Below are 27,411 nucleotides of genomic sequence, written 5' to 3' on the forward strand. Positions count from 1 at the left end.
ATATCGCTTAACGAGTAGCTGATGCCCAATTAGGTGCTCGAAGATTCTTTTCAAGAGTCCATGGGAGAAATACAAGTTCTGAAATCAGAAGCTTCCGTCTGACACGCGAAACATCAGCTATTCGAGCCGTCCTCGTGCCCTTTACCGTCCGGTGTGGCTTAATAAAAACCGTGATTGAAGCCGGTGCACGGATGCCGATCGATCCGCCACGTATCACGGAGAGGGTGTCCGAGAGCCAATCACCGAGGGCTATCAAAGGGACGATAAATTTTTTTTTGTCTCCCTTCCGTTCGCCAGCATTCATGAGTTGACTTTGTGCGGATCAATTATTAGTTGTTGCGCATTTGCTGCGTTTCCGAGTTATCACGGTGATCAGAATGCAATAATAAAGCAGATCAATGTCATCGAAATGCTGTGAAAAAAATTAATTTTAATTAAATTAAATTAAAATTAAGTTTACGCACACATCAGAATCGGGGGAATTTCCTTGTATTTTAATTTTTTCGATAACTGGAACACGAGCGAAGATATAAATCCAGATATTTCGCAATTTTTTCTCATTCAGAATCTTTCTTTTCTATATTTCTAATCAAGTTTTTTTGTTCTATTTTCGAAATAGCTTTTATTTCAAAAGGATATATACACTAAAACGATTGAAAATTGTATATAGATATATAATACAATTTCGATACCGTGAGTGGATATGTGAAAAAGAAACCTTTGTTCTCTATACGCGGATATATGTATCTTATACATACATATATATATATGTATATATATATATATATATATATATATACACATATATATGTATGTACATATATATATTATTTTCTTTTTCCTCTCAGTTCTCTCTTATCCATGTCTCGAGATTCGACACTAAATTAAATTGACCGACACTTTGTAGCTGGATAGGCATCGGCTTTTGTTTACTTCGGGGTACTGGTATTGATCTCCGAAGTCTTCAGGGAGAACTCCCATTTCGACGAATGACGGATAATTTCTCCTTTTTCCTTGTCGCGGAAAACTGCTTCATGAAACGGGCCGGATGCTCCTTGGAGACCTGCGTCGTCCCGCGTTTCTCCTCCTACGTTTTATTAACTCTCGGTCGATTAGTTGACCTCGAAATACCCCATCGACCGTTTGGGATTTGCTGTCGAATCGTTCTTTTCTTTGTACGCCGTAATTGCGAATCCGCGTTGCGCAAGACATATTTGTCCCGATATCACAAAGAACAAAAATCTCAAGTAACTGATGTTTTATTATTTTTTATTTACTACTTATTAGTTTTTTTTTTGCAACATAATTTATTATATGCAACCATCTTTTTAAACAGTTCAAAAATATAGAATTATACATATACATAACGACACAAGTACTTAATATACAATATACACATATTATACACAGTAGTTTTATAATTAACAATTTTCACATCGGAAAACAGCTAAATAAGACAAAAAGATCTCTATCACATTATATGTACAACAGTAATAAAGAGAAAAAAAACAGTTAAAAGTATTATATCTATAAATAGATAAATTATTTGTGTGTGTGTGTGTGTGAAAAAATAAAATAACCAACGCTCAGAGGAATAAGCAACAATATACACAATTAATTTAAGATCGGTGACAAGCGTCAATTTATTCACGCGGTGTTATTTAACTATTTGATCATTTATTTCTGCCAATTACCTTGTTATTAGATAACAAGAGAATATTCCATTTAAGTTTGTAGCAGCAGAGCGACGCCAGCCAAAGTCCATTTGGCCGGTTTGTCCTTGGTCTTCAAATTGAATGTCCACACGTACGTCGGGCCGCGAGTGCGTGTCTTGTACACCGGACACTCGTACATGTTCCTCAAATCCTGTTTGTCCTGCGTGATCGCGCGTACATTAATCACCGGCATGGTCGGATATAATTCTTTTGGTCTGGAGTCGACGATGATTCCCGTTTGGACGTCCCAGCGTGCACCTTCCATAAATATTCCGTGAACGTAAGCCCCGTCCCTCGGTGCTGACCTGACGCGAACAAATCAGGAAGGAAGTCAATCCTAGGCTAGGTATATGGCGAATTAAGTTAACGCGCTGATAACCATTCCGCTCTTGCACAACCGCGCGCGTATCGCGCGAGAACTTCAACTTCCGTTCTTATTATCTTTTCTACTCACGTGAACTCCTCCTTGTTCTTTTTGGTCACGTCGCATTGAAGGCACATTTTATCGAGCGGCAACTCGTGCCTCCTGGCCGTTGATTGCATGATGGCGGTGAGTAGCGATTGGGGATTAAAAAACCCGGCGAGCCAAACCGACGCCGGCAACTGAAAGAAATTCATTGCGTGCCGATTACGTCACCTATGTTACATAAAGAGAACGTATCTCTCATCGCGTCATTTTGGCTATTTATATACGCACAACAAAATCCGTAGACCAGGTTTCCAGTTCTCTTATTCTCAGCAGTAGATCGACGAACCAGGCGGTTAGACCCAATAAAGACGGATAAGCTCTGCTGGCCCATACAGGTGGAACCTGATCGAAGAACAACGCGTTTTCCAAGTCCTCCATGTCCGATGTTATAGTAAGCTCGCCTTTGAGACCCAAATCTAACTCGCGCAACGATCGTTTGATCTCGGTCGTCAGATAATTCATTCTCTCGCATTCTTGAAACGCAACGATAACGTAAGGCGTTCGTTCCTCCACCTTTCCCATGATTTCCATCATGTTAAACTCCTCCGGCAGTTTCTCCAGTATCTCGTCCAGTACCTGTTTCACCTGCGCGAAGTAAAAACCGTACGTGAGTAGTCTCGTTTTTTTTTATTTCGCTAAAACGCGTCTCCGGATAAAAAACAAATGTACCTTTTCTTCTCTGGTAACAGTCTGTCCTCCCGAGCTGCCGGTGTCACGTGGTTGCATTTCGAAGACTGTTCGAAATAAATTCTCCGCCGTCATTGTTAAAAAACCGATCTCCGCATTCGGATGTAATCCGTATAAATACGGAGATTCCGGTGGTATGGCTTCGTCAATGTACGTGTGATAGCCGATTAAGTCTGTGTTGGGAGGCGCGGAAAAACCTTGAAATACACATTGAACTTAATTAACGTAAAAGTATTTATATATTAATTAATATCGAAAACAAATGTGCTTATATCAGTTTACCTGGCGCCAATTGCAATTCTCCGTCGATCAGATCGGGCTGCATTAATTCTTCGAGATACGACACACAAAGTCTTCTGTCCCAGTCGTCTGTTATATGACCGCCGTACATAATTTCTCCGAAGAGATACCTTTTTAAAAATGTGCATTGCTAATTTTTGCGACATAATAAGATTTAATTTTAAATTAGACCACACATTTACAGCAGTATATATTTTGCGTTCTTTCAGATAAATTATATAAATCTTCGAGATTTTTTTATTTTTTACTTTCAATTAAAAATATAATTACGCTAACCTTAAATCTTCCCACGGTACTTTCGGACTTGCTTCTAAATAATTATACAACACACTGACACTTATGTTTAGATCTCCCACGTTGAAAGGATATATTTTGTTCCAGCCTTGAGATCCGAATTTACGACGCTCCGCGACGACAGCGTGAAAATAACATAATGAGAATAATATCGCTTTGAATTCAGCTTCTTTCGAACACATTTCTAGAGTTTCCTGAGTAAAATTATCCAAAGCCTTATGTAAATTAGCTTGCATACCAGTGGGTGGTTCGTTTGTGATTTTAATTGACGATTCCAGAATACCCTAAGTTGATTTATATAAGAAATTTTACATATAAAATATATATAGGACATAGGTAATAAATTGATCAACGTGCTTTTTAATTGTATATTTATATATCTGTTTTATTTTTTGAAAACGTTAGCTTACTTGAGGTATTATATGGCCAGCTGGCGTGCCAGCCGGTTCCGCGCTCATAAACATTCTGTAATCGAGATGAGAACCATCCGCGGCCACTTCCAGTTTTTTTTCTAGTAGCGGCAGCCACTTTTTAACTAGATGTATGTTTTGCAACACTACCCAGTGACCATTCTTGGCCGCTACATCCATAGCTTGTTCGGCGACTGCTTCTTGCCCTTGACCAAGAGACACGTTATGGAAGTTTTGATTGTCTGACGTAAAACCGAGACGGCGACCTAGATCCTCTACGTCCTGAATGTTATATATATATATATATATTCGTTGTTTAAAAATACCATTACGTTCAATATTTCTTAAAGTGCATTTTAATCGAATCTAATATTTTTCTTTCTTTTTTGTGAATCTAATTTTTCTTTCGCAAAAAGTTTTTTCCATAAAAATGACGCGGTAAAAAAGAATATATAGATATTTTTTATGCGCGATATATATAACGCGAGCGTTAAAACATAATGTGTAATTTCTAAAATACAAATTTTTATTTATAAAAAACAGACATTATGAAGAGAAAATGTCTCGTGATCACCTTTAGCGGGTTAACTCCGGGAGATAGAATGAAAAATATTGGAGTGCCCGGACTGGTTTCCTCGAAAGATTTTGCAAACTCAACCGTTCTCGCCTCGATGTATTTCTGACCAAGCTTTTCCTCGATAAACGCGGCAATGGCATACGTCATTCTGTCCGGCCTCAAAGCTCTCAACATGCATAGACGTTGTATAGCCGTTTTATTTTTCCACTCTTGAGGAAACTTTTCACGCTCCGGGCATTCGCACTCGACGAACTTCTTCCATCGTTTGGCGGAACTCTCAATGTCCCGATCCAGATTTCTTTAAACAACCAGAGACGGCGAGATGTTAAGGCTGCAATCGGACAATAATTTCTCGTCTTGTGCTCTTACCGAAACTCTTCCCTCGTGGAAAGGCTTCGTATGCCGCCCCAACTTGTATTGGTAAGGAAATCGACCGGCGAGGTAACGTGCGGCGTTATAGGAAATCTTAAGAGGAAGTCCAGCTCGCCGGCCGTAACTTCGTTTCTCGCCAATAAAATTTGAAAAGCCATTTGCGAGGCGAAGATCAGCTTGTCGCATTCAAAGAGACCTCTGCTGGTGTACATAAAGACCGAATACGTGATGCATTCGATAAGATTCTGCACTCTGCTTGTGACATCGGGCGCGGGATCGGCTTTTAAGATCGCTTTCTGAAAGACCACGCTGAAAGCCTTTAATGAAAATTGATAGATCGGATTGATTGTGTTCAAGTCGTTTAGAATAAAATATAACAATGAGGCTCTCGCCGCTGCTGGCCGATATAATTCTCGAGCTGCGTCAATTTGCCGACTGGTACCTCGAGCCTCTGTAACTTTCAACTCAATCTCCCCTGCGGTTCGCTTGGTGGTCTCCAAGTTCTCCACGAGAGATGTGTCTTCGAGAACGTTACTGCCGGCTGATGACAGTCTACAATTGCAACAATATCAAAGTCAAATATTCGTATACGTCGCAGATCCTGTTGGTTAAACTCGGAATAAATATTCTCGGAACAAATATGCTCGTTTATTTACAAACAGATAATACCGTTTGTGCAACTATGTAAACAACAATAAGACAAAGTTATTGCGATTTGATATATTTATATAAAGTTATTACATATAAATTATTTGTTATATAAAATAACTTCAGATGGAAGATATATACCTCGAGAGAAGCGAATCTTCGAGACTGTTGAGAGTAATCTTAAAGTCATTCTGTTGCCTGGTAAGCTCGGCCTTTAACTCCTCCAAATCTGGTCTCTCGGCCTTAACCACTTCCGCAAGCAGTTGATCCTCCAAACCGTCCCTCGTCACCGTGAAATTGATCAGCGTGGTTTGCGCCTGCATTTCCGGCTTGTAATGGGGATTAGCCAGCTTCGTGTGCAGCAGCAATCGAAACATAGAATTGTATTCGACCTCTTTATCGCCGATCTTAATAGCCCGACCCTTCTTGATTAAATTTCGACCAAGCAGAGGATCCAAGACCGGGTCTACGTTTTCTCCTATATTCTCCAACAAGACCGTTGATCCGTTCGCTAACGACAACTCGATTACATCCAGGTAACCGCGTTGACCTAATCTGATCACTTTCAGCTCATCTCCGTATTTTTGTTTGATCCACTTTATTCCTTGCAACTGCGAAGAAAAGCGCTTTTGTCAGATATATATCTGAAAATTCGATTTTTTTTCACTCAGTTTCTTTCAACACACAACACACCTGTGGATCTATCATTAGCGGCCAGCGATCGGAGTTGCTCAATATAGTGGCGTTCTCTGTCGACATTCGATCGTTCGGTAATCCCTCGTTATTCCATTTGGCGATTTGCGTGTCGTCCGTTAACAGCGAGAGAGGATCGAGACCTTCGGTAATTGGGATCGCCGGTTCCACGGTGCGTATGAACGGCAACCATTGCTTGCTTAGCAAATCCTGTCGGAATTGTTTTGTGAAACAACCGACGTAAGATATGAAAGCGGTCACCAGCAGTACATCGCCGGGTAGTGTTGACGCTTGCTGCATAAAGCTAAAAATATTTGCAATGAATTCAGATGATTGTCTATATATTATGTAACATATATATGATATATATATATCGTTTTATGTATAATATAAAACGAAATGTAATGAGAAAGAATGGATCTCACTTTGCAACCGAATCAGCCCAGCGAACATTCTCCGATGCTAAGCCACCGACTAATCTGTTCGCCAATGCGATTGTCGAGTTGGTGGCGTCTGCTTCCTGCTGACATTTTAATTTTTCGGACGTTGCTTTCTCGAAGTCGGCCGTTAGCTTTGCTAATTGCTCTTCCAAGGACTAAGAAGACAATTAATTTACTCCAATTAGTTGAGTAAAAAAACATTGTCAAATGACACACACGATCAAGTTTTATAATAGAAATAAAAAAAAATTGTATTTGCTTCGTTGTTTACTTACAGCCACTTTTCGTTTGATACCGCTAAGTTTGTCCTGAGCTGCGGCCAGCTCCGCGTTTGCATGAGCGAGCGCTTTTCGTTTCGGTTCCACGTCGCAGAACACTTCGTAAAACTTGATAATATTGATCACCCAGGCGCACAAACCCGCCGCGGCGGCCGATTTTGATCTCACGAACTCAGGCTCGAATTCGGAATCCTTTAAATACGGCTGTATCGCTTTAATTACTTCGGGATGTATGTTCTCCTTGTCATAATTGATCAAGGAATCCAGGAACGTATCTACTTTTGCCATCACAATCTTTACAGAGAAGAAAAACAAAAATGACATTATTGTGCCTTTTGTCCTTATAAAATACAAAAAAAAAAAAAAAAAAAAGTGAATAGTTTCGGTCAATTTGACAACACCTTGGCAGCCTTCCAGCTTCGATCCTTGGGTACTTTGCCAGCTGGTGCCAAAAGAACCATGACTGCAGCGGTTACGTTCGTTACAGCACCGGGAGGTGAACCGAATGATTTCAGTTCAGTTAGATTTGCCTTGTTCAGAGTATTTAAAGCTTCTTGTGCGGCCAGCAAAGCGGGTTCGGCCTTCAACAAGTCCGCCTCGCAATCTTTTTGCTTTTTCGAAACCTCATCGGCTATTATGGCCACTTTGGTCTCCTCCTCGTCCGCTGAATTACAAAAGCATCTTTGATTAAAACTTTTTATATTTGCGCGCGCACACACAGAAAGTAAATAATTAATTAATTCAAACCTATCGCTTTCTCTTTTTGAACTTTCTCGGTTTCGACGCCAACTATAGCGATCAGAGCGTCCGCAGCTTCGTTCTTCTGCTGCAATTCCACTTCTTGCACGGCCAACTTCTTTTTTAACTTATCCACTTCCACAGCCGTTGATCTCAATTTGTCCAGGCCGTTTTCCAGTCTGGCTACTTTAGCACGTAGTTCGGAAGCTTTCGTTTTTAACAATCGTATGTACAAACTTATCTGTTCCAAAAACGATTTCGGAGTTGTATAGTTGTATCGACGTTCGCTGATCAGATAATGACGACTGGCTATATTTACGCTGGTGTGAGCATGAGCCATAAATTTCGCAGCTGATTCTCTGTCGTGAAAATTAATATTTCTCTTCTTACAGACCGTATCTATACGTATTAAAAATATATATGTTTGTTTATTCACACTTGATAATTACACACCTATAACTTTCCGACAGTTCTTCTAGTTCCTGTAAAAATCTCTTCGATACAGACATCAATGCTTCCTGCGGCCACTCGTGGAACCAGTTTATCATTGTGCAATTTATAATTGCCGGAAATTTTCTGGATCTAACTCGCAATGTAGAACCGACCGGAGAGAAGCACAGAACTACTCTGAGCTGTCGACGAACCCGATCGATGAAGAACTTCCAGCAATTTTCGCGTGTGTCTAACATACCCGCGCCTTTCACCTCGTTACGAACTCCTGTCGATTTTTTTATATCACAGATATAATTATAAATTATAAATATCTATTTAAATATATTTATCACATATTTTGTGACAAATGCAAATAGTATTGATTATTATGATTATTTTTTGCGTTTTATAAAAATCTAATTTTTGTGACTGCATTTCGAACCTGCTATAATATTTTCCACTTCGTCTTCGGCAAATAAATCGGGAACCTCGCCTGACGCGAGCATGTCGTTGATGAGAACTAGAAATTGCTCGTTCGGCACTTGTGCGTCCGTCATCAGAAACATAATGCCCAGATTTTTCAATCCCGCTTTTGAATACAAGGCCGCGAGTTCCAGTTTTAGATCGGTCACGCCGTAACCTTTTTTCAACTGAACTTGAAATACTTCCAATGAGCTTATAAAAGCTGCTAATCGTGAGAGACTTTGTTTGCCGGAACCACCCACACCCACTAAAAGCGCGCTGCCTCTGGGCGCTTCCAGAATTCTGTTCACACGGCACACGTGCATCATGGCATCTTCGAAAAGTACCAAGTTCATTGCGGCCACCAAATCGTTATAACTGATCATTGCTTCTGACAAGAGGCGATGCAAAGTCGCCCAATCTTTGACGGGCATATACTTCGGCTCTCCAACTCCTCCTACACACACACATATCATTTAATTGATCTAGTAATTTTTTCAAAAAATTATTTACACTTATATATATTTTTTTATGAAATATACACAAAATTAAACAAATTAATAAGTAAAAACCTGCAAAATGACAATAAATGTTCGGCTTTTCTAGAATCGCCCCTTCGTCCACTTCTTCTACATTTTTTTTCAGAATGTCGAGTTGCAGTTTCAAAAAACTCTCGTTGTCTTTCTCATCTGTTAATTTATCTCCGTAAACACGTTGAGTCTCGTGCATCCAAAGTCTGATCAAATCTATCGAACACTGCAAACACTCGTTGCCACTGAACAATAGACCTTGAAAACAGTTGGAAAGGTCGCGAAGATTGAAAATATAATGAAATTTCACCGCTGTTGGTAGAAACATTTGCGCGCAACGATGATGTAATTGAATGGTCGCTTGTACAATGTTAGGGCATAGTTCGGTGACGTTTAGAGGAAACCTAATTACACACATTATTATTACGTAAATATATTAATGTCAGAATTTAATTCTAGAATGTAATAATCATATCGAAAGAAAATTGTTCACGCGAACAATTTCAATCGCGTATTTAATTAATACACAACAAATACACACATATATATATAGTTTAAATAAATCATTATTTTAATGTTACCTGTGCTCCACATTAGCAAGATGTTGTGACAAAATGGAGGCGTATATAGTTGTCAATGATTCTATGTTTGGAAAGCTAACAGCAAATACAGCAAAGTGTCTCTGCAATCTCGGATTTATCGTAAACGATCCGGCAGTCGGATTCATGCAACTGACGTATTGACAATTGTGAATATCTTTCAGGGTCAGTTTCGTACGATCGTACCAATGACCGTAATCCAAGTGTTGTCTGATAAGCGTGTGAGGCTGAACAGTGCCGTAAGTGTCCACTTCCGGCATATTCATGTCGTCGATGAAATAAACCAAAGTTTTATTTCCCGGCGGACCGTAATTTCTGCCTGCTTTTTTCTCCAATGATTTTTCCAGAATCTTCTGCAACATTTCGGACGAAGTGTAGAAGTTAAACGGCACATTAGCTACCGCGTAGTTCTCAGAAAGCTGAAGAAGTTTCTCGGCGACCAGAACAGTTTTGCCGCAACCAGCCGGACCGACCAACATTATCGGATGCTTGTCCGGCATCAACAGATTCAAGAAGTATCTTATTCTGATGGACTCTGACGTGTGCACCAGAACAGTTTGTAAAGGTAGCTCTGGATCCAATTCGAACTTCGGTAGACGTTCTGTCCAAAGAACAAAACTCTTGGTCTCGTTGTCGATGTAATAATCAAACACCGTGCCTTGAGATGGAAACTTCACCTGTTTGAATTCGTTGATCCACCATTTGGTAAACTCCACTCGGTAATCTACCGTTTGATCCAGAAACATGGCGGAACCAAAAGCCCAGACAGCTGCGAACACGAAGTAGAGTTCGTAATGCTCTTTGTAAAATTCGGTAGCTGTCAGTTCCGGTTTTAAAAGACAATGAAGAAGGTGGCACAACATCTCGACGTGCGCCATGTCTGCTATGGGTGTTATTTTCTTGAATCTGGTTCTTAGAGTCTCGAGACAAGTCGGAATATATTTGTCGAAGAGCATGACCAGATTCGATTTCTCATTTGGCAAAGGCCGCTTCTCGACCCAACTGGTCACGTAAGGATTCCATCCCAAATCTTGTGGATTTATGTACAAAATACCGGCTCGCGAGACCGTGGCGGGTGTAGCGGTTCTCAGATTCGAGATTTCGAAGAGTAATCTCATCACCGGCGTCAGCGCAATCCGTTCGTTGCTAGCCAACGTCAGAACCTTGTTGTCGTCCATAACGGTGTTCAGAGATTCGATCCACATTGGATCGATGTCGCCGTCCAAAACGATCCACTTCGGATTCTCGCCACCCAGATTTGCCTGTTCTCTCATGATCACCGAGAAGAGACCGTCTTTCCATTCTCTTGTCGCTGGATTGATAATTCCGAACAGTTCGTCGTTCGTTACCGCTTTAGGATTGAGATCATTATAGACCGGCTTTCTCTTCATGTTGTGATAAGTCTTGAACAACGTCTTCCACACTTGAGTCTTTCCGGAACCAGCTATGCCTACAATGAAGACAGAATGTCTCACTTCCAATAGCTCCTCGAGTTGCACGACTTTGAGAATAAATCCGTCTTCCGGTTGCAAACTTAAATCAGCAGCCGCTTGCTTGACCATCTTCTCGAACTCGACGTCTCTCTTTCTGGGCACATCCAACGCGGGAAACAAATCTGCTATCAGCCCCATAAACACCGGAAGATCGTCCGATATCACTTTGGGAATGTTGAAGTCTCTCAAAGCTCTCATTAATACTTCTTCTTCCGGTCTGCCGGGATCGCCTCTCTTCAAACTGCCGGCGACCACGAGAACTGACTTTATCGCTCTCAAACCCCAATCGTAATGATCCTGTTTAGACAATAATTCCTTGCACAATGTGTACAGCGTAATGAATTTTCTCGCGAGTACTCTGGCGTCTTGAAATCCTTCGGCAACTAACATTATTTCGCATATCAATTCGAAATCGGGCACCACCATGGCGCAAGGTCGAAAAAGTGCTTTCAAATTTTCCGGCAACTCCGTGCGCCCGGCGTAACCGGGATTCATGGTTATGAATATGCCAACGGTAGGTTCGAGCGCTATTATTTCGCCCATGAAATTAAATTTCTCCTTCTTGTCTCTGATCGCGTCCTGAATCGATTTTACTTGCACGGCCACTACCGACAGCACCTCGACCGTGATTCTGTTGAATTCATCGAAACAACCCCACGCGCCAGTCTGCGCCAGACCTTTGTATATGTTGCCGCAAGACTTATAATCCATCTGCTCGGAACAATTGAACACGTATACCATTATACCGAGAGCTCTGCCGAGATCTTTCGTTGTTTCGGTCTTTCCGGTCCCGGCTGGCCCAGCTGGACCACCGCCCATTATGAGATGCAGAGATTGCGTCAAAGTAATGTAACACCTGTCCGTTAACGGCGTTATGACCAATCTAAAAAAAAAACAAACAGCATTATCGCATCGTGTGAAACAACATCGATGAACATTATTTAAATAAAAAATAAACATAAGTCGGGAAAACGTGCGATATGATGTGTCTAACCTGGGTGTATTGCCGAGGTACTCGTGAGAATATTTGAACTGCGCGTCGCAAATATTTGCAAAGCAATCCTTCTCCTTCTCGTCCCATCTGTGTCGCAGCTGGCTCTGCCATTGAAAAGCCTGCGAAGTTTCCACCTTCGACTGAACCAACTTCGCCACGACATCTCTGGAATGCACGTCTATCGTGCAAATGGTCATGACTTTCTGTCTCTCTTGTTTGGTCAGTTCGCCTATCAGCAGAGTGATGAGAGTGCTTAACTGCGAGATTTGTTTTTTTAAATAATCCTTGATGGCATTGTCGTAGCCTTCCTCGAGACGCGCGAAAGCGATGTTAACTTCGGTGGTCCACCAGATTTGTGTTCCACAAAGAGACACCTGGGCCGGATAGTCGAACAGCCATTGTTCTCGCGGTTTCTCTTCGTACGCGACCACCGCCTCGTTAAAATAATGCCGAATAGATACGCGCATGGCTCTCTGCAGACGATTTAGCCACGCTTCCACAGGTCCTTCGCAAATCATTTCACAGTTCGCGAATTCCACATATTCACCGTCCTTGGCAAACATGCCTGTGAAACGTGACGGACAATTAAACAACAATCGCATAATACGTGTAATTAATAACAATAATACATGTAGAATGTAATTGTTCACCCAAGACGCGTTTTAACGAAGTGTTCTTGTTGTCGAAATTTAGGCGCGCCATGGAATCGAACAATTTTGTCAAATGTTTTGCCACCACTTCCGGTTGATTTCCGTTCGAGAGTACGTCCAACAAATCGCTGGAAGAAACGAAATAAAATCGCGGAAAGGCTAGGCGTTTTGTTTCCAAATATTCCGCTAAGGCCTTTTCGCATAGTACGAGCTCTTTTTGCAAAATGTCAAGAGCGGATACAAGACCGTCCTTATTCGTCGCCTCGACGACGTTCGGCGTTTTCGCCATTTCCTCTGTCATCTCCTTGAATTCCTTATCTATACGATCGAACCGCTCGGCATCAACCGGCAATTGCCGTCGGATATCTTCCGACGACATGAAAATGCTCTCAAGATGCATCCAGGTGCGTTGAACTTCAAACCATACGGTCGTTACCTGATCGGCAATGCTTAACTTTTTCTGCCACGACGACACCTCCTCTAAGAAATGCGCGATAAACTTCGAGGTGATCAGATTCTGCAACTGCACCTGCGTTTTGAAATAAAAACAATTCTTTTTTTTTAAATAAATTTAAATAAATTTAATTTGAAAATTATTTCTTATAAAATAGATAGTAAATATTTAAACAAACGCTAGCATTCTCTATCATTTCATATTAAAAAGAGAATGCATATATAGCTTGCAAAAACATATTATTGAAAGAGTTTTTAACCTGATTTTCTTCTAGCGTCTCAATTAATTCTTCGCTAGCTCTTATTAAAGTAGCTCCCGTTCGAGCATGGACTTCTCGTTCGAATTCCATTTTCGACCACGTAATATTTAATTCTTTCATGTATTTTTCCATTGACATTTCTTTAACTGCTTTATCAACGATATTTTTAACTTCTTCCTCGCATTCGTGGAGATTCAACTCGAGTAGATCGGCTAGAGTCGTCGATTCGTCCATTACAAAACGAACCTACGTGTAAGAAAGTCGTCTGACGATGTGTGGCTACGTATATTGGTAAAATTAAAAAAAGCAGCTATCCTCTATAATTTACTTGAATAATAATGCAAAGTGGCAAAGGAAATTGTCTAAATATACGAAATAATGACGTATTGTATTTATATAGCAGATTTATTAAAAATTTGTACAATTGGTGATATACATACAATGAATAATGATGTGTGTGTGCGTGTACGTGTGTATGTGTGAATTTATGATAATAGCAGACCATAAATTTTTAACATAGTGCTAATATATTTATTTTTTATATTTTAATAAATAACTGACTTAAACTTAAGTTCGTTTGTTTAACTAATATCGCGTGCTGTGTTTTAGCTATGCGCATAAAAAAGTTTGACCATTGAAAGAGAAAAATTTAATAATATACATAAATATGCGTATATATATAAAATATAATAGTGCAATAAATAATGATATAAAATACACATACTATTCTTACATGCATAAACATTATTAGTTTTTTCTTCGTGTTATATGTGTATATATATACACACACCATGTATATATACAATATATTTATTATTATTAAAGAATATATATGTATATATGTATATATATACATATAATATTGAAAAATATAGAAATATTGAAAAATGCAAATGTGCGCGTATATACAGTGGACTTACGGTCATTTCTGGAGTCATGTTGCCCAATTTCTGTAACATCGACAGCGTATATACAGCGGTGCAACTAACTTTACTAATACTATGTGAACTATATATCACATTCGCATTATGAAATTATGTTGTTATATATATAAATATAATTTTGTTTCAGACAAAAGTATAACACAAAAATCAATAAATTATTTAAAATATTGAATTACAATAAAGGCGGAGCTAGTATGAGATTGTATCTTTCGGATAATGACATTGTTCCTTAATTTGCATGGATTCGTATTGCGTAGGAAATGAATTAAACATCCGCTCTGCAATTTCCAGCGATACCTTAGTACTATTCATTAGTTGCCGCCAGTGTCTCTCTCGAATAGCCGGATTTTGCAATTCTCCCACGGCGCGCAATGACGTAAGCATGTTCTTCACCGTAGCCTCCAACGATATGTACGTGTCCCACGGCCTCATTTCTTTGTCCAGTGCTGCTGGACGAAACATTCGACAAGTTAAAACTTAAAATTGTGATTCTATATTTTGTGAGATATTTTCTCTCACCATTTTGTAAAAATATAAAGTATATTATATATTTATTTTATACGATAGTGTGTTGTTCTTTTTTAGGTCACAAGCAAAAACAAAAAAACATTTTTGAAGCGATATAAGCAAATCATAAAAATTATTTGAGAACACATAAAACTGCTTAATTTTTTTGATATCTTTTGGGACAGTAGACAATTTCTCACTAACCACGTATCTCCTTCGCGAATTTCTTGCACTCGATGTCCATATTTTCGACGTCAATTTTCCTCCAGGGTGTCGTTTTCCAACCCTCGATACTGCTCTGTACTATATTTACATAGTCCCAGAGCTGCTTGAGCATTTTCAGTTCTCTTCTGCATTGTTTCAGTTGCTTAAATTCGGGTACCGTCACCTCAAATAGCGACGCGGAATCTTGAATGTCCTTCATTTGACGTTCCAACATGAGAATTTCTTTGTGCGCCTCGTCTAGTAGCTCGTACGGATTCTTGCAGTCGTATTTAAAAAATGTATATCGCCGAAACGCTTCTCGATACTGAGTTATTGTAATATCGAACGCGGAGATTCGACCGCGAATTCTCGATACTTCGCCTAATAATTTATTGTTCATTATATTATTAATTAATGTAAATTGTTTTATATATCTACATTTGTTAATACAGAATATTTATACCTGTAATCAACTAAAAGAAAAAATCAGACACAATGACAGAAGTATTATACTACCTTGAACAAACGTTCAGTTGTTTTACAGACCTGCCTGTAATGGCGCAACTTGCTGTTTCACCATAAGAGCGAGTTTTTTCGTGTTTGCCCATTGCTCCGGCAATTCTTGCAGCAGCACGTTTACTTCTTCAGGTATATCTTGATCATAGAACTTGAGCAACTCAATAGTTTCTTCTAATGGCTGGAACATCTCGTCTGTAGTTGGCTGGCGTTCTTTCACTTGTAGCAGATAGCCCATTACGCTGACCAGAGCGGTATAATCACCTGGTTGTACTTGCTGTAACAATCCTTCGTCCGCTAATCTAGAAGTCGTGCAGTGTTTTTTTTTTTATTTATATGTGAATTTATACATATTATTAATTAAGTAAACAAATATTGCATTAATGAAACTTGTATATGAATAAAAAAATAATGAGTTAGACATTGTCCAGATGATATTCGAAATGATCGAATTATGTTATAAGTGTCAAAATAAAATTCAATTTTTTACACGACACCTTATGAATGTCCCTAGATCTGACAAACTGGTTGTTACACGATCGACCAAATGTTTTTTGAACATGCTCGACCATTTGCACACCGTGTTTAGTACCGACTGTCTGAAGGGTCTAAGATCTACCCTGAACCAGCCGCAAAATACTTTGGACAGATCCATTTCCTCGATCTCGAGATAGAGGCCCTCGTAAAGGTCGATTTGTTCGCGAAATTGCTCCATTTTCGGCGGTGACTTCGTCGGTCCTTTAGGATCCTGAGCCGCCACCATGTCCATTTCCTCTACTGACAATTGTCGGCTGTATTCGAGAAATTGTTGCATCACAACATCTCTATCATCCAGCCATAGATAGGCGTAGCCTGATCAAATATAGAATAGCGTCATATATTGACGTGAAAAAAAAAAATGACGTGTCAATAAAAATGATATTGAAATATTTTTATTATCCGGTAAGCAAAATTTTCGAACACCTTCAAAGTTACTACAGAAATCGGTGGCTTCCTCCACTGCGGTAGATACACATGTCAATATCTCATCTTTCATTCCTTTAATATCAGCGTCCTCTGACAGTTCTTCGGCATATCCCGCAGAATCTTTTTTTAATCGCGGTATCAAAGCGGCCATACCGGTGATGTCATTTAACAAACCAACAATGAGCTGATCAAGTCCGTCGGGATCTTCGGGTTCCAACGACGGTATATAATACAAATCTGGTTCTCTCAGCTCTAATTTGGCTTCGAGTAAAGGTTCGCAATGACCGATGGGATCCATGCTTTCCGCCAAATATCCTAAACGCGAAATCACAAAACATCGTTTCACAGATCGTTTATTGTGCTTTAAAAAAAAAATATTCTTTATAATGTTTTTTTTTTTTTTTAATTTGAGAATAGAACCTAGAGAACATCCGACTGCTTTTCGAAGGGACTCGATAACAATGTCATCGATGTAGTTCACGTATTCCCGCCAAGCTTCTTGATCAGTCTCGCTGATTTGGAAAAGTGCCTGATTTTCTTCCAATATCGAATGTATTTGCTCAGCGGCCTTTGTGATCTCCGCGTAACGTTTTGATACTTTTTCCGAACGATCCTCCAAGGCGAGCAGTGTGTCCTTACGACGATCCTTTCGTTCAATGAGAGGCGTCTTGGTCCAAGGTTCTAAAATATTTCTGATCTTCTCTAGGTTCGATTGAACGGCCTTCATGCGCTTCCAGAGTCCTTCCACAAGGTCGCCTAATTCCGTTATATATTCGAGAAGCCCGTCTGATCTCCAGCAGAGCTCGTCTTCTCCACGGGATATCAGCGAATCGATCCTTGCCACTTCCAATTCGATTAGATCGAATTCTACTCGCTTGGTCGTTTTCCGTATGTTATTGTAGGAGTCGACGGTGCCGCTCAGCATCGTGCGAAACTTTCTAAACGTTTCCGCATTTTCAGATACCTGATAATGTAACGCACGTAAAATATTTAAAAAAAATATACGTGTAATTTAATTAATCGCTAAGCGTGCGCACAAAAAATGCAATTATTAGAAAATTTATTTTTTTTTATTGTTTTTTAGATACTGTTAAAAATATCAGTTCGCACTTGTGTGTACCTTAATTGCTTCTTCAGGAATATCAGAACGTGACATCTGTTTCAAGTAATTTACTTCTTTCAATACCGCAAGAAGATCTGGATCGAAATTAAGTAACAAAATATTGTCGACCTCTCTAGAGAGCAGATAACGATTAAGGCCAACATCAACAGTTTGCGGAACCGTTCGCGCCCATTCAGTAAAGAGTTCGTCTTCCTTATCAGCGAATATTTTTATCAATCTCTCGTAACGTGCCATTATATTTTTACCTTCGTCGCTGTGCACGATACTGCAAACGAGAAAAGTTGTAATCGCGCTATCGTTAAAAATACATTTATATTTTTATCTACAACACGAAGTGACAAAGTTTAAATAGAAAATGCATTTTTCACATCATTCACGCTTTTACAGACACATATCTGACAAAAAAAACAAAGTAGACAGATAAAAGAATGATTTATAGATATATATATTGCGCACAGACTTTTAATACGTACGGATGAGGCATGGCTTTGAATGATTGTATGGGCAAGTCAATACGTTGTTTCAACATGCCGGTGAAAATCAAGGCAGCAGCTAAGGGCGGTAGATTAATCAGAGCACCCCTCGTGCCGCGATTGAACAGAACTTCAACTATTGACAGTTCCATGTTCAAAAGTTCGAGAATTCTAGCGTATCGATTTGTAAATTGCTTTCGAATCACAGGACGTTCCAGTACCGATCCAGCGATATTTATTAACTTGAAAAAAAAAAAACGAAGTGAGTTTTCGGATTTGCAAATGTTGTACGATTTATGTAGTAAGATAAGAGAACAATCGAACGATGAAAGAGATGAGATATTTAAGTCGAAAACAAATATGTGCGCAAAATTCGCGCGTACATATTTGAGTTTGATAATTAAATTGTACAATGTGTAACTTTAGCATTCAACCAAATTGTTCTAATTTAAATGTGAAGTACGATAAGAGCAAACAATTTAAATTGGATTAACCGTTAATCGCGAATTAGCAATAAAAATAGAAAGTTATTACCTTAAAAACACTTTCGAGATTTCCACAATCGTCGAAAGCTTGGCAAAGAATTGCCGCCAATTTACTATCGAGATCCGTGATGGATTCCGAGAACTTAGTGCAGTCGACAACAAAAGATTCGTCGTCTGGCTCGAGAACATCACTGGCTCTTACGGTGAAAGAGACGAAGAGCTGCTGAAATTCTTTGTACACGCTTATGATCCTAGCACTCAAAGATCGTCCGAGAATGCCACCTATTTCAATCTTCTCCAACTTGGAAAATTCGAGGACGGTGTCGAAGAGCCATTCGATATCCGTCAGTCGTTTTAGAAAAGCGTCGAGACGAGTGAAGACGGCGGTCGAATTAAACGTCCATGATGGAGCTTCCGGTTTCAGACCCGGCATGTGCTTTCTTAATTCGAACTGTTTTTTAAATTCCTCGAGAACTTCTATCGAAAACCGTGTTTTTTTTTTCTCGTTAAAGAAATTAGTAAAAACAAAATATTATAATGCAAAATATACTATACGCATTATATTGCATTATAAAAAAATTTGACACATTTATTAGATTAATAAATTTAATGTGTTATTAAATAACCAACAATTTGTTCTTTTTTTATAAAAAGTATAATCAATCAACTTGTAATAAAAATATTCATAAAATTGATAATTATGCTAGCGATATTTTCGAATTATCTCATTGATCGTGTTTGTCGTAACATTTTACCTCTCGATATTTGAACGCGTTGAAGAGCTTCGTCTACGTCACTCTGAAATATCGACGTCGGATCGAGAAATCGACACGCCTCTTGTATCAATAAATTGCAAATTTGTCGAAGCATGATGATAAGCTTGCTGGAGCTTTGATAACTCTTGCATTTCGCCCATGCCAATCCGAGCGAGTGTATCAGAGTTGCCATCAGCGGCTTCGCTTCGGAAAAATCGATCTCTTCTACGGTTTTAAAGACCTTCGCTAATGGCGATAAATATAACGATATTTCCTTCGCTTCGGCCAGCGAAGAGACCACGTTTTCGGACAACGTACGAAAACAGGGGAAATAGGCGCTGTCGGTTTTCTCGAGTATTATCGCCATCTTTCTCACCCGGTCTTCTTGCAGTTGATCGTAAATGTATCTGCAAAGGATATATGAAACAACATATAGTTACGCTAGACACAATAGTGTCTTCAAACATCAAGAAAAGATTTTATAATTTTTTATATAAAGGGTGTTTTGAAGAATATTATATACATTTCTCTTATACATTTCTTATATATTTTATATTATTTTACCTTAAATTTGCCAATCTCGTGGACCAGTATTCTAATTCGACATTGGGCGTCGGATTTTGTCCGTTTTCGAACGCAGCGCTGGATTCGTGAGTTACAACATCATTGACCAAGTAAGCCCATTTTATCACCACGCCTTCTATCGCGCTTTTCAGATACAAGTCGGCTGCCTGTGGTCCCTCTGCGGAAACCATTCGTTCGACTTCCGTTATCTTCTCGAGACCTGCTGGCATCGGCAGTACCGTTCTCCCATTCACCTGACCTTTCACCTGCAAATCATATAATCAGCTTTATGTATACATATTTCTCGCGAACCGGCCGCGAGTGGTCTCGCGGTCTGAGGGCTGCGAGCGGGAGGTTTCCGAGCTCTCGAATCCGCACATCGTCGGATTTTTCCGGGCCGGTCTCTTTCAAGTCGACGTCAGTCTGAAATATCGACGTCGGATCGAGAAATAAAATTGGACGCATGAATGTTTAAAAAAAATATTGTAACTCTGAGGGGAATCAATAAAAAAATAGTTTTATCCTCTTTATTTACTTATCTCTCATTTTAATAAACATTTTAATAAATTTAATTATCGACTACCTGATATAATGTGCCACGCAAAGCGTGCACGTGTTTGCATATATCTTGAATGGCAATTTCCGGCAAATCTTTGTGATTTTCCGATTTGGTTAGAAGCGGAGCGACAATGTTATCCACTAAAGTAGCCAATTGATCAACGACACGATGAGATAAATCTCCCACAATCAACATTGCCGAACATCCTTCTTTATCTTTCGGAAGTGGCGCCTGTTTTACTTTGATTGCGTAGACACCTGCAATAATAATTATTTTTGTAAGAATTGCTTGAATAATTTCGGTTAAAATACTGCAAAATTATTTAACTTTGATATAATGAAATTGTGTGTGTGTGTGTGTGTGTGTGTCTGTGTGTGTAAAACTCACCTTTGGCTCTTTGGCACGATATGGGAAAACTCGATGACGCCACTAATTGCGCATTCGGCGTTAAAACGACAAAGAGAGCAGCTGGCAACGGCTTGTCCAAAAAATCTAACACCACATTTCGATAATCCTCGGTCAATAATAATCTTCCCCATTTTTCCGGCTTTAATTTCAGACTCTTCTGCACGAAACTACCGATGTACTCAAGTCGAAAATCCGGTGGTGCGTCCGGCGCGGCCATTTCTGTTTCTTTTTTTTTTCCAAAAAATAAGTTATATTTTTATAAATCAAGATCGTAAAACTTTGTCCATCTTGTGTGTGTGTGTACTAAATAATAATAATAACAATTGTTATTTATTTTGTTTCGATATGTTTAGAGAAGCGCAGGCTAATGTTATATAGTTAATTATCATTACGATAAAAAATTATACACGTACTGCACGCGTTTTGCTACATTAACTATTTCAATATTAGCTGTTAATTTTTTTAGACGCGCGATATTAAAGGAAAAACGAAGGACTTCAAGAATTGGACTACGAAAAACTCAAAAAGCGACATCGCGAATTCGCGATAAAGAGCGATTTATAAAAGCGGAGGTTCCGCTGACACGGGGTATTGTGATCGTTAAATGGTTGTGTCGTGCAAGCAGGTCAGGAAACCAGGTACGGACTGAACCAGTGAAAAGCAGCTTGATATTGCGATCGTGTCTCTCGAAGCAAAGCCCGCTTGCTCGTTGGCTCCCTATTGTCACGGGACGCACGGAATATACTAAAATCAACTGACATGGCACGCGATATCTCGCTTCCCGCGCAGCGGCACACAAGGCACGATTTCATTCTTTCGAAGTTTCTTCAGATACTTTGGCGCGGCCAAGTCTTCCGGTCGCGCGCCGTGTAATGTGACTTCAGCTTCTTCCACTCCCAACTTCGCAACGATAACGTTCTTCATCGCTCGCTGCATTTGTAAGTTTTGCAAAATGCAATTGCGCGAACACAGTAGCACTTTGTGAAATAACGAAGTTATGCGAATTCAGCGTGTTCTTGCCGAAAACGCGATTGCATGTTCAACGCGAAATATTTATAACAGAATAAGTAATTTGCGTAATTTAACACGTTCTTCAAAATGCTTTTCTTTTGAAGCTATACGCACAAAGGAGAATTGCACTAGGAGAAAGATCGAGTTATCTTGCGGACAAATTAATTTGATGTTCTCTTTGTCAGAAACGCGTGAACATAGAGTCCGTCTTGAATCGATATCATAAATAACAGCTCGCGAAAGTTCAGCAAGTTTTTTTTTTTACTTTCTGATTCGCCAGATTATAATCGCGCAAAATGTCACTCTGTACCGTGCACCACTTTAAAGAAATGCGCAGCCACAAATATCTCGATCGATTCGTTATATACAAATTACACGACAAAGCTTCCTCCCCTTGCTGTGTTATATTTCGTTGCAGCAATTTTATCATTACAATTCATTCGTTCATTATAGAATCTTAATAATTTCGACATTATGTTGATAATTATTATTTCAAAAAGTGAAAACTTGCAATACTGAAAAACGATGAATCTTCATCGCTCTCTCAAACATAAAAAAATAAAATTTTGTGAAAAAAATGTGAACAATCTTTTTCGTACGTAATTCGTGAACTATATATATAGAACATTGCCACTATGTGTTCAAATGAGCGTATTAAAAGTAACAGATTCGGCTGCGTGCCCGATCAAGCGCGTTGCTCGCGCTACGAGAGAGGGCGAAGAGTTTCTCTTTAATCCTCGCACACGCACGTGCACGCAGACGCGCGCAGACTTTGTGCGGGGTGCGTATCTACAAAGGACCCCGACGCTTTTCATTTCGCGGATACTCGCCCTTCTTCAAATTAGGAAAAAAAAAAAAAAAAAGAAAAACCCCCGTACTCTCTGGCCCACCATATCAAATTACTCCGCCCCCTTTCCACCTTTTTATCCTCTGCGCGCGACCCGCGTCGCGTCGTAGGGGTGTTGCGAGAAAAAAATTCATCCTCGTCGGTTGGTCGCGGAAATTGGAGCGGCGTGGACTGGCATCCGGAACGAGGACGGTAAAATGCGTTGTTACAACCGAAAGCTTTCTCATATATTCTTTTGGACCTACGCGGAGCCGAGCCCATTTACAATCGAGAGGTCCGCGCACAAAAGGGCGCAGCGGCAAGTGACAAATTTTGCAAAATCAAGTTTTACAAAATATGCCGTACGACATTTTCGCTCAGAAGTGGCTTTAATAAGTCTCCATCTGGAATTCGAACAAAATGCTTTTCGTATTTTCGAAGTGACGCAGACTCGCAACCTTTCCCCGAGATCTTCTCCGTGACGCAAAACAATTTGCACGCGGCAAAAAAAAAATGACTCTTGACGTTATCTACCCTTCGAGAAAATTTGTCTCGCCTATCATTCGTCATTCTCCCCGTGATTTCCGTCGTTTCTAACAAATCAACCGCGCGTCGCGGATTATCACACGTCTGCGTCTGTGTCCTCTAACGAAACGGATCGTCCGGACAGGATCTCTCTCTCGCGCCGCTTTCTCTCCCTCGTCGACACGGGGGGAGACGGGGGAGGGGCGTTTCGCGTTTTTGTCTGGCTCGACGTTGAAATTGATGATCGCGAATCCCGCGGGCCAACGCGGTATTTCACTTTAGAGTTTTCGGACGAAGTGAATAATGCGATCGACGCACGCGCGTCGCCTCCGGGAGTGATTTCTTATTTAGGGAGCTTTTGAACTTGATGTCATTTTTCACACGCGCGGTCCCACACCACCGTCGTCGCGGGGTGCAACGATACGCGAAGCGCGCAAGCAAGCAAGCAAGCAAGCATCGCTATCGAAACTTCCATCCTTTATCACGCGGAAGAAAGGAATATTTTTCGCCACCCAAGTGGCGAACGTTTTCCAATTTTCCTTCGCGTTCACGACGTGATAGTTGCGTTTGAGAAAAATGAGATCTTGATAGTACGCGTATTTGCATCAAGAAACGAACATGGCGGCAAATATCGAAAGACATGAACTTGACGTTTCTTACACGGTCCCTTCGTAAGATCGATCATGATCACTATCAATACTCGCGTGTTGGTCGCGCAAACTGTATTTTACCAAACTACTATTTCGCAGAAAAATTAATAGCAGAGTAAATGTGCCTTTCGAACAATTACACAAATTAATTTGCTACAGAGTTACATATTTCTGTTTATCTATCATTACCAAAAAAAATTCGATGGATTTTAATTTAATAATTATTACAATACGATTGAATTAATTATTGCGCTTGGATTATTTCACGTTCGATAAATTCAGCGCGAGATCTCATCTCATATTCTGATTGAAATCGCATAATTTTTGTGCAAATCAAAGACGAAGAAAAGTTCGATCTCTCGATTCTAATCCGAATGCCGAAGTACGGCACGGAGAGGATCTTCTCGAGACGATGCAACGAGACATCTGGCGATTCGGTTGCTCGAAAACTTTTCAAAGGAGGCTTTAAAGCGCGTCGGGAGATAAAAGGAGAAAGGTGTGTGTCTCAAGCACGAGAGGAAGCGTTAAACAAGCTTGACAGTCGGTATTATGATAATCCGGAATTGTATATTGCGCTCTACGTGCCAATTCTCTCAGACGGAAGATGCGGGAGATGCGGAAGATGCGGGAGATGCGCGAAAGGGGGGGAGATCTCCGTGAAAAATGCGTTTTTATTCTCAGACGTAGCTATATAGAGATTTGCTTCAATGAGAGACACGTAGTGAACATAAAAAACAAACGCGGTAGAATATACAAATGTTATTTACTCTGGTGATATGATATTTCATACGATATTTTCCCGTTTTATATTGCACATATTTCCGCCTCAAAATAAAATGCGAGGATACAAGAATTTCTACTATGCGCAATTACAATGTACAACAAGACGTAAAACTGCATTCTGAGAGAAAGAATAATAAATTGTCGTAATTATTAATTTTTGTTTGTTAGTCTGGTAAACAAATCTGTGTACATAAAATTTTAATGAATAAAAAAGTCAGTCATCTTTCGTCAGGACTTGACAATTATATTTTACAATCAATCTTTATTTAACGGGGAAATCTTTTTTTAAAGAAATAATTTGATATAAAATCTCACAAAATATCGTATCGCAAATGGAAGTGAAATATCGAGCAGATTAAAACGACGACTTTATTGATCGGTTTCTTTTATTGCACGCTTTCAAATATATACTCGGGAAAAACGTCGAAAAATCTTTTTTCTTCCGTCTGCTAATGTATATGTCTGCCATGGGAATGAAACTGACTGTGAGATCGAATTGGAACGTTGCCCGGAGAGACGCACCTAACGAACATTACCCTAATAAAATCTCACTCCCTCCTCTTGAGGGTCCTCCTTATTCGAACGACATACGCCGGAACATTTCCGCGTTAAAGCCTGACATTTATAATTCAAAGTACACTAACGTTCTTTGCAACTCGGAAACGCACATCGTGCGGTGCCGTGCTCGGGCGCAATACTAATTTGGGCTAAAACGTGGTACTCGCGTCTCCGAAATTTATTATTTTAATCATGGTTTCTCCTTCTCCTATGCTACTCCCGTTTCGGTCGCGTGTGTCTTCGTATATATGTGTAAAGATGTGGCATTGCGAAACGCTGTTGCTAAACTGCAGCAACCGAAGTAAGCAGCAGGGTACATTCACAGCGAACTCAAAGACATCGTCCGCGCACATTGTTTAAAGAAAATGTGTCAAGTTGCACGAAAATCTGTAAATTTACACAAAGGATTTATACCAGTTACGTCCATTTTTACGTAAGTAAAAAATTATACGTATATAATTTAAGTAAGTAAAAAATTATACGTATATAATTTCCGAGATCAATAGTTGGATAATAATTTCTTTTATTTTATTTTATTTTTTTGTAATTGTAATATCTTCAATTTTTTATTTAATTATGATTTACACCCGTGTAATATTTTTTTCAACAAGAATAAGAATTATTAACACTGCAAATATATAGCATATTTCCGTCTCTTTTGCTAGAAGCTTTTTCGCAACAGATCAGAACTTTGAATTTTATCTCACACAAATGTGATAGAAAATATATTGATCTTTTCTTTTTAGAGAGTTTTAATGTAAATGTGTTTGCTTTTATCCATTATCTCTGCAAAGACGGTTCTGCATATTATTTTTGTCTCTCGATACGCAGATGGTCAGATCTTAATCTGTCTTTGTGAATCTACCTTTAAGGGACCGCGCGGGCATTGCGGCCGTTTTATGAGTTTAATTTGAGACGCAGACGGTTTCTCTCCGTCTCGTATGGGTTTTCGGTTCCGGGTGAAATTTCCGAGATGCTTAGAACGCCTTGTATAAAGCCGAGATAACCGTGGCGCAGTTGTAGAATCGGTAACAGCTTGCGAGAATTCTGCGGTTTGGATATTGGATTATGTGAACGCGGGGCGTGCACTCTTCTCTCAGCCGGTTTCTAGCAATTAAAATTTTAAACGCGAACGTGATTACGCTGCTTTCCTTTGTCTTTTAAAATCCCGCTTGCGCATATGTAATCGACTTTTCTTCACGAATGAAGTTTCTTGCGGTTCTCCGTAGAACGAAGCCGAAGTTCACATCGAAAACGTGACGGGGATAAAACGGAGCGCGAAATTACGAGGAAGAATAGCTAATTTGCTCAAAACTGAAAGAGACAGCAGAATCGCCCAAGCGCTTACAGTCAGCATCCGCGCTCTTTCTCTCTCTTTTTTCTCTTTCTCTCTCTCTCGTGTCTAAGTTCGGTGAAGGAAAAATAAAAGCTAAAAAAGGAAGGAAGTGCGCAGAGGTGGAAAAGAGCGAGGCGATTCTGAGAGCGACGGAAACTTAATCCCCGAGGCCAGAGAAATTTCCTTCGCGCGCCGTCTACTGCTGTTCAGCCACTTTCCCTGATAATGCCCTTGGCGGGCGTCTGGAAAATTTTCCAAGTTAAGCTGCGCCAAGCTCTCTCCATTTTCGCTCATTCCAGGATCTCTCAACAGGTTACCTGAGTTCCACAGTGCAATCTTCATCTATTCTACGCATTAGGCGGTTATTGTTGTTTCAAGTGACCGAGAATGACGACAAAGACACTTACGCTATATATTTTAATGACATTCACAAGACAAGTACAAAAATATTTGTATTTTCTTCAGATATGATTCCAGCTTTACACAGAACGTTCACGTAATTTTACAATCGGTAAATGTATAGCTTACCTACTATCCTCTTTTCGTTCGCGTTATCTTCCTCATCCGCCTGTTCCTCCTCTTCGGAAGCACTATTGGTGACTATCATCGATTGAAGTAGGTTTTGGTACTTTTCAATCTTGTCGCCATTGTGATCCTTTTGGGTCGTCTCGTCGCGCGTTACCGACTTTTCCGAGCCGTGCAAGCTCGTTACGCTACCCTCGGA

General features: G+C 39.9%; 1 protein-coding gene across 1 annotated transcript; it reads right to left on the reverse strand.

The window, feature by feature from the left end:
• Positions 1–1,592: 1,592 nt before the first annotated feature.
• LOC109857232 (dynein beta chain, ciliary) lies at positions 1,593–27,285 on the reverse strand. The gene is made up of 36 exons (XM_020433373.1): positions 27,216–27,285; positions 20,978–21,223; positions 20,615–20,847; positions 20,032–20,297; positions 19,468–19,874; positions 18,762–19,189; positions 18,228–18,469; positions 17,752–18,019; positions 17,052–17,595; positions 16,629–16,946; positions 16,163–16,517; positions 15,696–15,967; positions 15,150–15,530; positions 14,736–14,884; positions 13,495–13,740; positions 12,782–13,310; positions 12,132–12,696; positions 9,627–12,020; positions 9,088–9,449; positions 8,496–8,972; positions 8,075–8,339; positions 7,631–7,980; positions 7,285–7,547; positions 6,881–7,177; positions 6,591–6,760; positions 6,166–6,469; positions 5,614–6,083; positions 4,822–5,376; positions 4,450–4,750; positions 3,876–4,157; positions 3,448–3,749; positions 3,154–3,281; positions 2,854–3,068; positions 2,413–2,769; positions 2,170–2,318; positions 1,593–2,020 (listed from the first exon to the last, which is right to left on the reverse strand). Exons 2-36 carry the CDS (start codon positions 21,213–21,215, stop codon positions 1,726–1,728), a joined length of 13,377 nt encoding a protein of 4,458 aa, XP_020288962.1. The 5' UTR covers positions 21,216–21,223; positions 27,216–27,285; the 3' UTR covers positions 1,593–1,725.
• Positions 27,286–27,411: the final 126 nt, after the last annotated feature.

This window comes from Pseudomyrmex gracilis, unplaced genomic scaffold (genome assembly GCF_002006095.1).
Source record: "Pseudomyrmex gracilis isolate BER0280 unplaced genomic scaffold, ASM200609v1 scaffold_152, whole genome shotgun sequence".
Taxonomy (NCBI): domain Eukaryota; kingdom Metazoa; phylum Arthropoda; class Insecta; order Hymenoptera; family Formicidae; genus Pseudomyrmex; species Pseudomyrmex gracilis.

What these genes read in the sequence shown, in the direction of transcription:
- LOC109857232 (XM_020433373.1), bottom strand. Translation starts at nt 21,215, where the DNA reads ATGGCCGCGCCGGACGCACCACCGGATTTTCGACTTGAGTACATCGGT. An exon ending in TTCAAAGCCATGCCTCATCC is followed by an intron (nt 18,020 to 18,227) that starts GTACGTATTAAA and finishes TCTCGTTTGCAG; the next exon opens with TATCGTGCACAGCGACGAAG. An exon ending in TGGGCTGATTCGGTTGCAAA is followed by an intron (nt 6,470 to 6,590) that starts GTGAGATCCATT and finishes AAATATTTTTAG; the next exon opens with CTTTATGCAGCAAGCGTCAA.